Source organism: Trichechus manatus, unplaced genomic scaffold, assembly GCF_000243295.1.
Source record: "Trichechus manatus latirostris isolate Lorelei unplaced genomic scaffold, TriManLat1.0 scaffold00027, whole genome shotgun sequence".
NCBI lineage: Eukaryota > Metazoa > Chordata > Mammalia > Sirenia > Trichechidae > Trichechus > Trichechus manatus.
Genome location: NW_004443963.1, coordinates 1,527,233 through 1,542,635, shown reverse-complemented (window position 1 = coordinate 1,542,635; position 15,403 = coordinate 1,527,233). Strand labels below are relative to the sequence as shown.

Here is a 15,403-nt window from a genome sequence, read left to right as displayed (position 1 = left end):
AATAACCAAAACCAGTTGCCAAGTTGAGTCATTCTGACTCATGACAACCCATGGATGTCAGAGTAGAACTGTGCTCCATAAGGTTTTCAGTGGCTGTGATCTTTTGGAAGTAGATTGCCAGGCCCTTCTTCCAAGGTGCCTCTGGGTAGATTTGAACTGCCAACCTTTCAGTTAGTAGCCAAGCGTTTAACCATTTATGCCACCCAAGGACTCCGTTCTGATAGAATGGCTAAAAAAAAACAAGCAACAGCTGCAGATGAACTGCATCCTCCTGAGTGTGGAGAAGTCACGGGAAGACTCTGAGAGAGGCATTTTCAGCTTTGCTTCTTTTCAGGCTAACCTGAAACAGCTGTTTTTGAAATGGGCCTGGCAGCCAGTTTTCCCATATGACAAAGGCCCATCTTCCCCAGCTTGTAGCTCCTTGTAATTGCTGGACAACACAAGTCAACAGACTAAACAAACACTGTTGTGACAGAGTATGCGACTCACCTGCTCATGAACTTGTACCGGCGGGGCAGGTAATAGATTTTTCTCCTGGAAGAACAGCAAAAATGAAGCCAGTCGAGAAGAAAACCCATCGTCAGTTACAGTTTGAACTAGCAAGGAAGGAAAGGAGATTGAAGATAGAAGCCTGTAAGAGGTGAAGAAGAAAAAACTAAAAAGAGATTAACAGTGAGAAATGTAGTGGGAGCACAGGGCATTGTTTGCGAGTCATGAAATCTTATGAAACAGTTTCCATTGATATATCCTCCTCTCCACATTACTATCACTTTTTTTTTTTCCCCCACGGTTGCTTCTTGCCTGCAAAATGTGGAGAGTGATGATTTGGAGTAATTGGTATTTGCACAAATTCACATGAGGTCAGCTTTTCTTCAGGGAAATGCAGACATGGATTAGGTTAGCAACATACATAATTTAATGGGCACACTATTACATTAACTAATATTTATAGCACTATAATTTTACAAAACACTCCCCTCATTTGATATAAAGCAGTGGAAATATTAAAACATATGTTTTTTTACAACCAGTATGGGAAGGAAACTAGTCAGCATTGAGACCTGGCTGTAAATAACCACACTGGTGCCTACTGCTTAACCAATGGCCCTGGTTAGAGGTGAATCAAATAGAAAAAAACAAGGAATCATGGGGAAAAAATTTTAATTTGTACTTAATAAGGATCTGTCAAATTGCTGTATATCTTCATTTTTTAAATACTGAAAATGCAAATTTGAGTGCAGTTTGAACGGAGAGCACATAAGTTAGATGCTTTATTAAAATGCATCTCCTTTTCCGTATTTGGGCTTCAACCAATGGGGTAGTCATCAAACTGATGTGGTTTATATATCTTCTGAACTGTTACTGAGCTATCTCACTTTTGGAAAATGGAAAGTTTATACCCTACAACTCATTTTGCATATCTGTGAAAATTTAAAAACATATCCATGGACATATAGGCATTTAAGAAGCAGTTTTTAATTTCCACAATAAGCCTACTCCTCAATTTCCTTTTAAATACTGTAGAGATAAAAATCCAAGGAGAGTAACTTGGGATTCTGAAGTGCAGTCCATAGAAAATAAAGAACACGATGAGATTCTTTGGATAAGATTTAAAATTTAGCCAAATTGATGTTTGTACATTTTGTTGAAATGATACCGTGGGAGGATTCCTCCTTTGGACATGCACTCATCTCCTTCGGCTAGAGTTATTTGCCTGAAACTGTGGAGAAGATGACAGCATATATTTTAAAAGCATCATGTTGCAACAAGTACAGCTATGCTTAAGTAAAAATCACATCAATATTAATGAGGCCAATTAGTGTCACACATTAACAGTATGTGCTCCTAAAATTATTGACCTGCAGGAATTCCTAGATCTAAAATGAAGATTATTATTCACAGTTATTGTGGTTTTCATTTTTGTTGCTTGGATTTCCCCCCCCCCCCCCCCCAAAAAAAAAAATCCCACTGTCTTCCAGTTGGTTCCGGCTCATAGTGATCCTATAGGACAGTGTAGAACTGCCCCATAGAGTTTCCAAGCCTGTAATCTTTATGGACGCAGGCTACCACATCTTTCTCCTGTGAAACAGCTGCTGTGTTCGAATCACCAAACTCTCAGCAGCTCAGCGCTTAACCACTTTATAAGATAACGTAATAACACTGTTTGGAGGCAGCCCTTTTCTGCTATGTAATGGGAACGCAGAAGGGTTATCTACGGAGGGGCTGGGCCCTTCAAATATGAAATCCTTCCAGGTACTAAGAGAACTTGATTTGCATGAACACTGCTCAAGTTTCCATAATGTGCTTGGGTTCTTGCTAGAGAAGTGTGCTCTTCTGGCAGAGGGTCTGTATCAATTTCAGTAAGTTTCACTATCTTTTATCAAAAGGTAGACTTTTGGCTCTGTTAGCTTGGAGAGGTTGGTTTGATATACGGCTCTGTCTATTTTGTAATTGTTCCTTTCCTCCTGGTTCTTATGTTTAAAACAGTGTTAATTCATATTAGATATATCATTAATAAATAACTGGCTTTAATTAATTGTAATTATACTACCACATTTTTTAAATGGAAACTAAAATTGATATTCCTTCTTTCTTTCAGTGGTTATACATATGCTATATATAAATCTTGAGGTCTCAGATTTTCTTTCTAATATTTGAAATACAAAAATAAATAATAATATCAGAACTATGTTCAACTACTTTGAGAATTCCACCTTGAGGCAAACAGATGCTAGAAATCCCAGCCTCTATTTTTACTTGGTATTAGGACATAAAGGCTAATAAACAAGGAAAATAAGACACACCAGGGGTATATATTATAGGCCTATGAATGGAAATTGCCCTTCTCTAAATGTGTCCCTAGCTCCTCTCTCTGTCTCTATGAATGTAGCTGATTCTTTGTTTCTGTAACTTTCCATAGCTCATCAACAGCTATATATTAGAGTATATCCACACAAGGGAATACTACACAACGATAAAGAACAACGATGAAGTCGTGAAACATCTTATAACATGGAGAAATCTGGAGGGCATTATGCTGAGTGAATTTAGTCAGTCACAGAAGGACAAATATTATATAAGACCACTATTATAGGAACTCAAGAAAAGGTTTAAACACAGAAGAAAACATTCTTTGATGGTTACGAGGGTGCAGAGGAAGGGGGAGGGTTATTTACTAACTAGATAAGAATTATCTTAGATGAAGAGAAGGACAGCACTCACTATAGGGGAAGTCAGCACAACTGGACTAAACCAAAGCTAAGAAGTTTCCTGAATACAATTAAACACTTTGAGGGACAGAGTAGCAGGGGTAGGGGTCTGGGGACCATGCTTTCAGGAGACACCTAGGTCAACTGGCATAACAAAGCTTATTAAGAAAATGTTCTGCATCCTACTTTTGTGAATGGCGTCTGGGGTCTTAAAAGCTTGCAAGCAGCCATCTAAGATGCATCAGTTGGTCCCAACCACCTGGAGTAAAGGAGAATGAAGAACACCAAAGACACAAGGAAAGTGTTAACCCAAGAGACAGAAAGGGCCACATAAACCAGAGACTTCATCAGCCTGAGACCAGAAGAACTAGATGGTGCCCGGCTACCACCTATGACCACCCTGACAGGGAACACAGCAGAGAGTCCCTGATGGAGCAGGAGAAAGGTGGGGTGCAGAACTCGAATTCTAATAAGAAGACCAGACTTAATGGTCTGACTAAGATTGGAGGAACTCCAGAAAGCATGGCCCCTGGATTCTCTATCGGCCCAGAACTAAAACAATTTCCAAGGCCAACTCTTAAGACAGGGATTGGACTGGACTGTGGGACATAAAGTGATACTCGTGAGGAGGGTGCCTCTTAGCTCAAGTAGATACAAGAGACTAAATGGGCAGCTTCTGTTCGATGTGAGATAGGAAGGCAGAGAGGGTCAGGAGCTGGTTGAATGGACATGGAGAATCGGGTGGAAAGGAGGAGTGTGCTGTCACAGTATAGGGGGAGCAATTAGGGTCACAAACAATGCATGTATAAATTTTTGTATGGGAGACTAACTTGAAATGTAAACTTCATTTAAACTACAACAATAAAAAAAAAAAAAAAAGAGCTATATATTAGAATTGGCACCAGTTGCCTAGTTCCTTTTTCGGACTTGGTCTTACTAGCAAAACATTGCAAATGAAAAATATTTAATCCATTTTTTCCTTTGGAACTGTCCTTGGTATGAAATTTTCCCACCTTCTTTAGGAGATTCCATTATGGCCGTGAACACTTATTTGCATTTTCTAAACATGTGAAGGATTTTCTTCTCCAATAGCTTTCCAGTCTGCATTCCAGTTCTATTTGTTCCAAGAGAGGAGTGCATTAAGTTTATAGTGAAGCATCAGAGAGAGTGAAGAAAAATATATTTACACCTACCTGAAAGGCATTCTTACATTCATTTGTTCTGCATATCTTCCAAGGACTTCCCATGGGGCATGTAACTTCACAAAGATAATGTCACTATTTACTAGAGAGGACTGAAACAGAAAAAAGAAACTAAATTGAAAAGTATATCCAAGTCTCCTATGGTTTAATTAGAACAGATGAACTTCTATTGAGTTTAAGATTTGGATTGAATTGTATTATCCAAAGTTATGTTAAAGTCCTAATCCTTGTACCTGTAAATATGACCCTATCATATTTACATAAAAACTCAACTTTATGCTCTAGGCAGGGGATAAATTTGCACTACAGGGACTTGTTTTTAAATTTAAATTCAAACGGCCACAGAGGTTTTCTTTTGCTAACAACAGCATACCAGAATAGTGTGGGTCCTAAACCTAATCACTTCTGAGTGGTGTCTTATAAAAAGAGCGGAAGGGACACAAAGACACACACACAGGGCGAAGAGAGATGCCATATGAGAACTGTCTACAAATAAAGGAACTCCAAGGATTTCAGACACCAGGAACTAGGAAAGAGGCCTACCAAAGGAACTGACTCGGGAGAGGCCATGATTTGGACTTTTAGCCTCCAAAACTATAAGAAGATAAATTTCCTTTCTTTAAAGCCAACCACTTGTGGTATTTTTTTTTATTACAACAAACAGCACTAGGTAACTAAGACATTCAGCAAGCAACCAGACCCTTAAGTGTGCAGATATTCACTCAACAAATACCCCACTGTACGCCAAGCACTGAAGACTTAGCTGTGAATAAGATAGATATAAATGGAACTTACACTCTCAAAAACATATTTTAAAAAAGTACATAGGCAAAAAACAAGTTAGAAACAGAAGGATAAATTCAGATAGTGGCAAATGTTATGAAGATAGCAAGATAATAGGAGAAATAGTTATGGGGAGAGGACTTACACTACTTTAGGTAAGGGGTTAAGGAAAATCTTCTCTGTGGAGGTGATATTTGAGCTGAGACCTAAAGGAGGAGAAGGAGCTAGCTGCATAAAGAGTATGGGGTGAGTGCTCTGGTGCAAAAGTCCTAAGCTGGAAAACTGTTTGGTATGTTTGAGGGACAGAAAGGAGAGTGGAGTGGCTGAGATGTTTTAAGCATGGACAAGAGTGGCATGAGAAGAGGCTGCAAAGATGCAGCTCTTTTCAGGCCACAATAAGGCAGTTGCACTTTATTCCAGGAACACTGGGAAGGCATCTTGATTTAGTTAGGTGTTCAAACCTCACTCTGGCTGCTGTGCACAGGCTGAAATGAGGTTCTATCCTCCAGCCTGAGATAAGTAATCTCCTAGCAAAGCGCCTGGCACAGAGGAAGAATACAACCAACGTTTGCCTAATTTATGAACATGGCTAGAATAAATTATAAGGGAGAGCTACAGGAAAGCAGAGAGATGGCTAGAGTTCTTGCAATAATTCTGGACAAAGTTGGTGGTGGTGGAGATGGAGGGATAGAAGAGATATGAGATTTAAATCTGGATCTGTGCCAGGCATGCTTTTTCAAACAACTGTGTTCTTTGGTCCCAAATCTCTGCTTCCTCCGGGTTCTTTTTTTTAACAACACAGAACTTAGACAGTGCAGTAAAACTAGAATTTCACACTCTGATAACCACCCAACAGATTTTGTCTGTGACTTTGCCTGAAAGGACATAAAAAGCCAATTAGGAGATTTTTCTCTGGAAGTGGTCTCCCAGGGGGAGGGGTGGGTTGTGGAGGGAGGTAGAAGAAAAGTGAGAAAACAGTAGGCCAAACCAGTTTATATTAGTAAAGTAACCAATTATTTATCCACAAGTTTCTCACACACGGTCTTTCTGGACTGCATGCCGTCTATCTTAGTCATCTAGTGCTGCTCTAACAGAAATACCACAAGTGGATGGCTTTAACAAAGAGAAGTTTATTCTCTCACAGTCCATAGGCTACAAGTCCAAATTCAGGGCATCAGCTCCAGGAGAAGGCTTTCTCTCTCTGTCAGCTCTGGAGGAAGGTCCTTGTGATGTATCAGTCTTTCCTTGGTCTGGGAGCATCTCAGCACAGGAACCTCAGGTCCAAAGGACGTGCTCTGCTCCCGGCACTGCTTTCTTGGTGGTATGAGGTTCCCATGTGTCTCTGCTCGCTTCTCTCTTTTATATCTCAAAAGAGATTGGCTTAAGACACTATCTAATCTCATAGACCTCATCAGTATAACCTCATCATAGTGATAGAGTTTACAACACATAAGGAAATCACATATAACCTTATCATAGTGATAGAATTTACAACACATAAGGAAATCACATCAGATTTACAAAATGGTACACAATCATACAGTACTGGGAATCAAAACGCAGCCAAGCTGACAGATATTTTTGAGGGACACAATTCAATCCATGACACTATCTAAACTTTTATAGTTTACGAATGACGAGAGATACGTAAAGCCTTTGTAGCTCAACTCTCTTTTCGATAGTATTTAAAAACAATCCAATTTTTTTACACAGCTGACAAAAATATACACTCAACTTTGTGCTCTAGCTGGGGTAAATTTGCATGATAGGGACTTGTTTTTAAATTGCCAATGATGTGCAATTATAATTCATTTTATATACTTTAATTCAGGATCTTCTTGCTGGGCTTATAAATGTTGCACATAATGTATATGCATTCTTCAAGATACTAGGAAAAGCAAACTACTGTTAACTCTTATGTCCTCCGGGACTCTGGCAAGAGACTGAATTTCCCATAGGTAGGAGGGCCAGGGCCTATCTCTGAAATGGTAACGGGCACCCTCTGATACTGGTCCAAAAAATCAAACTTCCTGCCAGTGCAGGCTGATATGAGGTTTTACCTTCAAGCTTTGGACAATAACCCCAGCTATAACCCCAACTATAATCCTTGAGGACAAGGAATGTTTCCATTATTCACAGGTTGAATCTCCTGGGCCTAGCACAATGCCTGGCACAGAGGGAGGGTACAACCAATATTTGCCTAATTTATGAATACGGATAGTGAAATGTGTATAGTCAAGCTCTGCCCAGGCAAAAGCTGTGAGTCCTGCGAAGCAGGAAGGGACAGTCCGTTAAGTAACGCCTGCAGCTGGCTACTTAAATTAGCAGATTACTGCAAATGAGGGGCCCACTCAGGGAAGGGACAAGCCAGTAACCACTGAAGTTGCGATGACTAATACTGTGTCTCTTTGCACAAACTGGTTTTCTGTTTATTAACCTATTACAATCAGTCCAGGAGCCCTGGTGATGCAGTGGTTAAGTGCTCGACTGCTAACTGAAAGGTTGGCGGTTCAAACCCACCAGCCACTCTGCAGGAGAAAGATGTGGCAGTCTGTTCCCATAAAGATTTAAAAAAAAAACCAAAAAAACCCAACCTGTTGCCATCAAGTCGATTCCAACTCATAGTGACCCTACAGGACAGAGTAGAACTGCCCCATAGAGTTTCCAAGGAGCGCCTGGTGGATTTGAACTGCCGACCTTCTGGGTAGCAGCCAGAGCCCTTAATCACTATGCCATGAGGGTTTCCCCCATAAAGATTACAGCCTTGGAAACCCTATGGGGCAGTTCCACTCTGTCCTATAGGGTTGCTATGAGTCAGAATTGACTTGACAACAACAGGTTTGGTTTAATGGGTTTGACACTCAGACCTCCCTGCACAGGGAACTTAGCAGCTAACTTGCTACGACATGTGAACGAGCTCATGAGTGGCAGTGACTGTACTTAAAGAACATACAGAAACAGAATATACACACAAAACTGTTCATCCCGCCCCATTCATGCCTGCTGGATGCACTGATTCCTTATGATTGAAATGATCCTGCTGCTTACCAGTTGAGCATCTTTTGGGCTTTGGAAAAGATTGCCACATGTTTTTCAATATATAATATAGTTTTCCAAATTATAAAGCAGAAAAAAGATTATATTTCTTAAAAATGGGTCTTTTTGTTTATATTAAAGATATACTTCAGAGTCCAAGGAGTTTGTGGTTTCCTTACTTGGATATTTCAATTGTGATAATGGGAATTCTTTAAAGTCACCTAGCTTTTCTACAGAATCCCTGGGTGATACAACTGGCTCATGTACTCGGCTGTCAACTGAAAGGTTAGAGGTTCGAGTTCACCTAGAGGCACCTTGGAAGAAAGGCCTGGTGACCTACTTCCAAAAAATCAGCCACTGAAAACCCTACGGAGTACAGCTCTACTCTAACACACATGGGGTTGCCAGGAGTTGGAATCGACTCAATGGCCACTGGGTGTTTTTTTTTTTTTTAAGCTTTCTGACAAGGTTATACACTCACTGTTGCTCTTTTGTCTTCCTATGAGAGAGAGTAAACTTGCACAATACAGGAATATAACATATACCCCAAAACCAAACCCGTGGCCATTCAGTTGATTCTGACTCATAGTGACCTTACAGGACAGAGTAGAACTGCCCCGTAGGGTTTCCAAGGCACAGCTGGTGGATTCAAACTGCTGACCTTTTGGTTAGCAGCTGTAGCACTTAATCACTGTGCCATATGGAATGTGATTTATTTAAAGAATCTGAGAGTCTGAACCTTGATTTAGACCAGAATATATAACTCTTGGAGTATGCTATTTCCATGGAATTACTGTGATTGCTAGTTTATAGAAAATAATCTAGTGGAAGAATAGTCATTTTGTAGAGTCCCCATGAATGTATGAAAACATTTAAGAGAATTCATTAAAACATTCCACTTAGGGCACATGTTAAATACCCCACTGCTCTGTGTGGAAAAGCCAACTCATTATCTGAACACTTGCAGAGTCGATTACAATTGTAATGTGGGATTCTCCACATTTTTCTGCAAAAAATCTCAGCTGTTTGCTTCATTCAGCGTAATAAAAAATCTTTATCTTTCTTATTATTTTAATAATAATAATAACCTCATCACTTTTTATTTGTTTAGTGGTTTGAAATTTTCAAAGCACTTTTACACGTTACCTCATTAATTCCCACACAAATCTTGTGAGAGAGGCTTTCCTTTGATTTCTCAGAGGAGGAGAGAGAGTCAGGTCAACTGATTCATTCACAGTCAGACTGAAAGTTTATCACAGACAGAGCTGATTCCAGACCTGCACCCCTCGACTCCCTCATCAATTTTATCTAATAAACTCGGAGGTTTAAATAAATCCATGGCTTTGCTTAGGATACATACATTAGTACCAGTTGCCATGGCCACCCCATTGCTGAGGGTATATACATTTAAAATGCAAATGCTCTGAATTGTTCCTTTTTCAGTTTATGTAAATGAATCTTAAAAGAGTTTCATATTTTATAAAACAGAGCAACAAAAACAAACAGGCACTCCACATTGTAAAGCAAAATTAAGCTACTAATGAACTGAGAGTTAATTTGAGACTATTAATAGTTATTTTGATAATGTTGACAAAAATGTTAGCTGAATTCCCGTGATGATGAATATCTATTCCTGAGTCGTCGCGTGTGTGTGTGTGTGTGTGTGTGTGTGTGTGTGTGTGTGTGTGTTCCCCTTTTATATACTTAAGAGTAAAGATTTTGGGGTATGAAACTTATTATTTATACTCAATTTCTCAAGGAGGAACTGAGAAGGCATGACGTACTGCTTGTTTCAGAACGCATTCTGAACTTCAGCCCTGAAAAATAAACGTGAAACAGATGACTGCTAATTATATGGCCCATAGATCACTCTTTTCTCTACTGCTGAACGATTATGCTACTGTTTCTAAAAGGTTTTTCTGCGTTATTAAGTATTCTTCTCCACATAATCCAAGTGTGCAAGTGCCAAAGTGAAGAGAAATGAAAATGATGTCTATGAAACATAGCTGCTTCGTTACTATACTGTAATAAAAATCCCTTAGGTTAGAACCTAGGGGAGGAGAAAAATGACCATTTGGAGAAGTCTGGAACAATACTCTTGGAGGAATTAACAAGAGGCATGGAAACTCCCAGGAGTAGAAATAGGTAAGATTCATAGAAAGCATTCCTTCTTTCTTTTCTTCATTCAGCAAGAACATTATGAACACCTTCTACGTACTACAAGATGTTAAGAACGCAAAGAGTTATTAATCTTGGTCCTTGTCCTGGTACGTTGCAGTTTAGGAAGAGAAGGTTAGGAAAGTCAAGAGTAAGGCAAAAGAAGATGGTATGCCATTATCTGATCCAAGCAATTCCTCTCTCAAAGACGTGTGCCTGTATATATACACCTGCATATCTCATGACCTCTGATGCCGTTTGCTGAGCTGAGAAGAGGAAACGGAGGGAGGAACAGTTTTGGGAGTGGGGGCACAGAGGTAAATCATGAATTCAGTTTTGGAAATGTTCATTTTGAGATGCCTGTGAGAAGATGTCATATGGGTATTTGAGTAAATAAGCCTGGAGCTCAGGGAAACAGTCTGGGCTAGAGACACAAAGTTAAGTATGGCCAGGATATAGATAGTACTTAAAGTCATGGTATTGGATGAGGTCACTCAGAGAGAGTATAGATATGGAGCCACATGGGCAGCTGTGCCACAGAGATTAGTTAGGAATACAGATTCTGAGGTGAAACTGCATGGATTCATATCCTGGCTCTACCCCTTACAAGCTCTGTGATCTTGGGAAAGCTATTTAACTTCTCTGTGCCTGAGTTTGCAATTGTAAAATGAGAAATGATAGCAATACCTACTTCATTGAATTGTATTATATAATACATGTAATGTGCTCACTGAACATATAAAAATATTAGTTATCATTATCTCCAAAAAGGACCACACCAGATTGGTGGTGGTAGGAAGAACACACAGCACTCCTACTCAACCAAGTTACAACCCAGGAAGCAGACAAATAAGGAACTAATGGCTGGGAAGGATTTCTTGGGTCTTTGACTACAAGTCCCAGCCAGAAGAATCTCTGAGATCCAAGACCCCAATTCCTGTCTCCTGTCTCTTCAGGGTCCTTAGAGTCTACATGTTTCTCTACAGATATTCATTCATTCAGCAACATTCATTAAGTGATTATTATGTGCCAGGTACATCCATGGAAGCTGCAGTCAAGAAATCAAATGATGTATTGCATTGGGCAAATCTGCTGCATAATACCTCTTTAAAGTTCTAAAAAACAAAGAAGTCACTTTGATGACTAAGATGCATCCAACCCAAGCCATGGTCTTTTCAATTACCTCATATGCATGCAAAACTGAACAATGGAAAATAGAAGACAGAAGAAGGACTGACACATTCAAATTATTGTATTGGCAAAGAATATTGAATATACCGTAGGCTGCCAGAAGAATGAACAAGTCAGTCTTAGAAGAAACACAACTGGAATTTTCCTTAGAAGCAAGGATGGAGAAACTTCATCTTGCTTACTTTGAACATATCATCAGGGAAAACCAATCACTATAAAAGGAACATTATGTTTGGTAAAGGAGAGGGTCAGTGAAAACAAAGGAATACTCAATAAGATGGATTGACACAACAGTGGGCTCAAACATATCAAAGATCATGAAGATGGCGCAGGATAGGGTGACATTCATTCTGTTATACATAAGGGCACCATGGGTCAGAGTAGATTTGATGGCAACTAACAACAACAATGTGTCAGGTACTCTGCTAGGTGCTAGAAATACCATGGTAGACAACATTCACAGTCCAGAGGAGGAGACAGATAATAAACAACAAATACATACATAATTTAAAAATTGTGAAAAGTGTCAGGAAGAGAAAACAGTGCTGTGGGAGAGGAGAGCTGGGATACCTACCTTAGACTGGCTGGGCAATCTCTGAAGATGTAACATTTAACCTGAGATCTGAAAGATGAGAAGTTTTTAGCCATGGAAGGAGCCAAGTGAAGGCACTCCAACTAGAGAGAACAGTCAGTACAAAGGCCAGGAGACACTTGGCATGATTGTACCAGGAACTGAAAGGCCTGGATGACTGGCCACTGTAAAGGCTGAGTTGGGGGGAGTGACCTGAGATGGGGTAAGAGAGGAGGGCTGGAGACAGACGATGCAGGGCCAGGTACAATATGTTAAGGAGTTTGGATTTTATCTCTAAGCCCAATGGACGACACTATTGGGTTTCAGGCAGTGAAATGACGGGATCACTTGTTTTAAAAAGTGCACTCTGGTCACTCTGTGGAGAATGGCCCAGAAGCAGCACAGTAGTGGGAAGTCCAGCAAGGAAGTTATTGCAGTAGGCCAGATAAGGCAAGACTGGTGGAACCAAGAAAGTGTACGTGGCTGAGAAGGCGAGAAATGGACAGACTTGAGATCTCTCTGGAAATAGATTTGAAAGGACTTGGTAACTGATCAAAGGAGGGGAGTAAGAAAAAAAATCCAGTGTCTACAATGATCCCCAAGTTTTTCTTGCCTGGATGGATGGTAATACCACATTGAGTTAGAGAAGACCGGGGAAAGAGCAGGTTCAGGGAGAAAGTCGTTGTTTACTTTGGGATATGCTACATTTGAGATCCACCACTCGTCTGTCCGTTTGTCGTACTGTGGTGGTTTGTGTGTTGCTATGATGCTGGAAGCTATGTGACAGGCATTTAAAATACCAACAGGATTGCCCATGGAGGACAGGTATCAGCAGAGCTTCCAGACTAAGCTAGACTAGGAAGAAAGGCCAGATGATCTACTTCCAAAAATTAGCCAATGAATACCTTACAGATCACAACAGCCACAACAATGGGCTCAAATATACCAGTGATTATGAAGATGGTGCAGGACCAGGCAAAACTTCATTCTATTATTCTGTTATACATAAGGTCTCCATGAGTCGAAGATAACTCCACAGCAACAACAACAACGTTTGAGACACCTGGGAGATATTTGGTAGAGATCTGAAGTAGGCAGATGAATATATGATTCTGGAGCTCAGAAGGGAGGCACTTAATGAGTAATTTGAGAATTGCTGATACATAGCTGGATATTTAAAAGCACAGACTTGATGAGGTCACATAAGGAAAGAGCATAGCAAAGTGGCAAAGTGAGCCCTGGGGCACGCTAACATTCCGAGGTTTGGAAGAGAGAAAGCAACCAGCAAAGGAGACTGAGAAGGAGCTGCCAGTGAAACAAGGAGAAGCAAGGAGAGCCCAGAAATCCCAGAAGCCAAGAGAGAAATGAGTTTCTAGAACGACAAAGTGATGAGCTGTGTCAGACAGATGCCAGCGACAGCTCAGGTAATCTTTCCTGCAGCTGCCTCTGGAGCCTGGTTCTCTCCTCCTTGGAGCTGGTCTCATTCAGCAGCTACCACTGTCCCGTCTTTACTGCTGCGGCTGCTTCCTCTCCCTGTTGACACTACTGTTGGCCCTGACCCTGATGCTGATGCAGAGCTGAGGTGGAATTTTGTTTCCAACAGTGTTCAATTTGTTCCCTGAAGGGAAGCTGGGAACTTCTGACTTCCAGCTGGCACACCTGAGAAGTGTGATGGGACAAGCTCCTGGAGGTGAGTTCAATGAGGCCACACTAATACCAAGCCCTGTCTCTCTCCCAGTCACACCTCCCTAACACACCTGGACCAGCAGCAAAGAAGGAAGTCCACGCTTCACTCCTCTCAGTTGCCCTGGGGAGAGCTGTCGGTCCTCTCAGAGCACTGTCAAGAGATAGAAGTGGCTTGAGTCTCTCCTTGTGTCTGAGGGTATCAGGCTCAGTGTGTCAGTCCCAGGCAGCAATTCCACACACTTCTCCCACAGATTCTCAGGCAACAAAACCTTTTGAGAACCTCCCCAGAATTTCTGAGTTGGACATGGAGATCCAGGCTCCCCTGATTCTCAAGAGCCTCATTCCACACACATATGCTGATTTCAAAGACAAATCTGACTGCAAGTTTGAATTTTGTTTTACACCCATGATGTGTGCCTGCATAAGTCTGTGTCCTTGTGCAGAGCCACACAAGCGTACTGTGTTTGTGCAGGTGTGTGTGTATAAATGAAATATACCAAAAATCACTTTTGCTATAGAAACATTATCCTGGGAAATTATTATCCATCTATTTTCACTGAATTAATAATTCAAGTGCATTTCCACTGACTGAATTATACTGATAACAGGATGGCAGCAATTTTTAAAATGTCACAGGAGAAAGGAAGGAAATTTAAAAGGATTCGGTTAATCATTTATTTATCAAATATTTATTGCACATGTATTAACCACTTGCCTTGTGCAGGAAAAGTGTAATTTGTGTTACAAGAAGATAACTAGTTCTGCTGTGCCTTGGGCTACACAGAAAAGGAGACTATTCTTGTTCTTGAGAAGCTAATATTCTAGCCACAGACATAAGTGTGCATGAAATTTGATTAGAACTATAAAACAAGATACAAACAAGTGCCAGGATCTGTAACCTTTATACAGTGAAGAGGAACAGAATAGAAAAAACAGCATAGTGTAGTGGTTAAAAGCCTCCACTCTGGTGTTAGATTCAAGTGGTAGTTCTGCTACTTACTAGCTGGTGACCTTGGGCAAGTTATTTGATGTCTATAAACCTCAGTTCTCTCATCTGTGAAATGGGAATAACAACAACACTTAATTCAGATTTCTTCTGAAGATTACATAGTTTAATGCATGCAAAGTACTTAGCTAGTTCCTTGTGCCATAAAAATGCTCTTTAGATGGTAAGGAGAGAGGTATGTGACAAGTCAAAGGCATTTGAAAATATTTTTAAAGTTAAAACTTTGATTTAGGAACAACAAAAGACTGCTTTCTTCCCATCTGTTTGTACATTTTGACCACAGAATTATAGTGATGGAACATTAGGAATGCCAAGGCACATGCTTGGAGGGACTAGGAGAGACAGCTGCATTTGAGAATTTGAGTAATGCTCATCTCTATGGATCCCACAGGGTGAATGCTAGGCTCGAAAACAACTTGACTCCCTTTCACTTGGAAGCTCATTAGATTATGGTTTAGTCTAAGACAAAAAATCCATATTGGGTTTAAGTTTGTGCCAAAGTAGGGACAGAGAACAAGTGAGCAGGAAAGAGGTAATAAGATAGAAATCTGTTTGGTCCCTG

The 15,403-nt window shown here is 40.4% G+C and overlaps 1 protein-coding gene across 3 annotated transcripts in view; it reads right to left on the bottom strand.

Annotated features, from left to right (window-relative positions):
- Positions 1 to 15,403, bottom strand: part of ANO4 (anoctamin 4) — a 401,164-nt gene that overhangs the window by 177,426 nt on the left and 208,335 nt on the right. For all 3 annotated transcript variants that reach the window (XM_012554834.1, XM_004373749.1, XM_023728951.1), the window contains 2 exons: positions 4,403 to 4,503; positions 490 to 534 (listed from right to left, as the gene is read on the bottom strand). In XM_012554834.1, the coding sequence (XP_012410288.1) occupies positions 490 to 534; positions 4,403 to 4,503 (146 nt within the window). The remainder of the gene's footprint in view (positions 1 to 489; positions 535 to 4,402; positions 4,504 to 15,403) is intronic.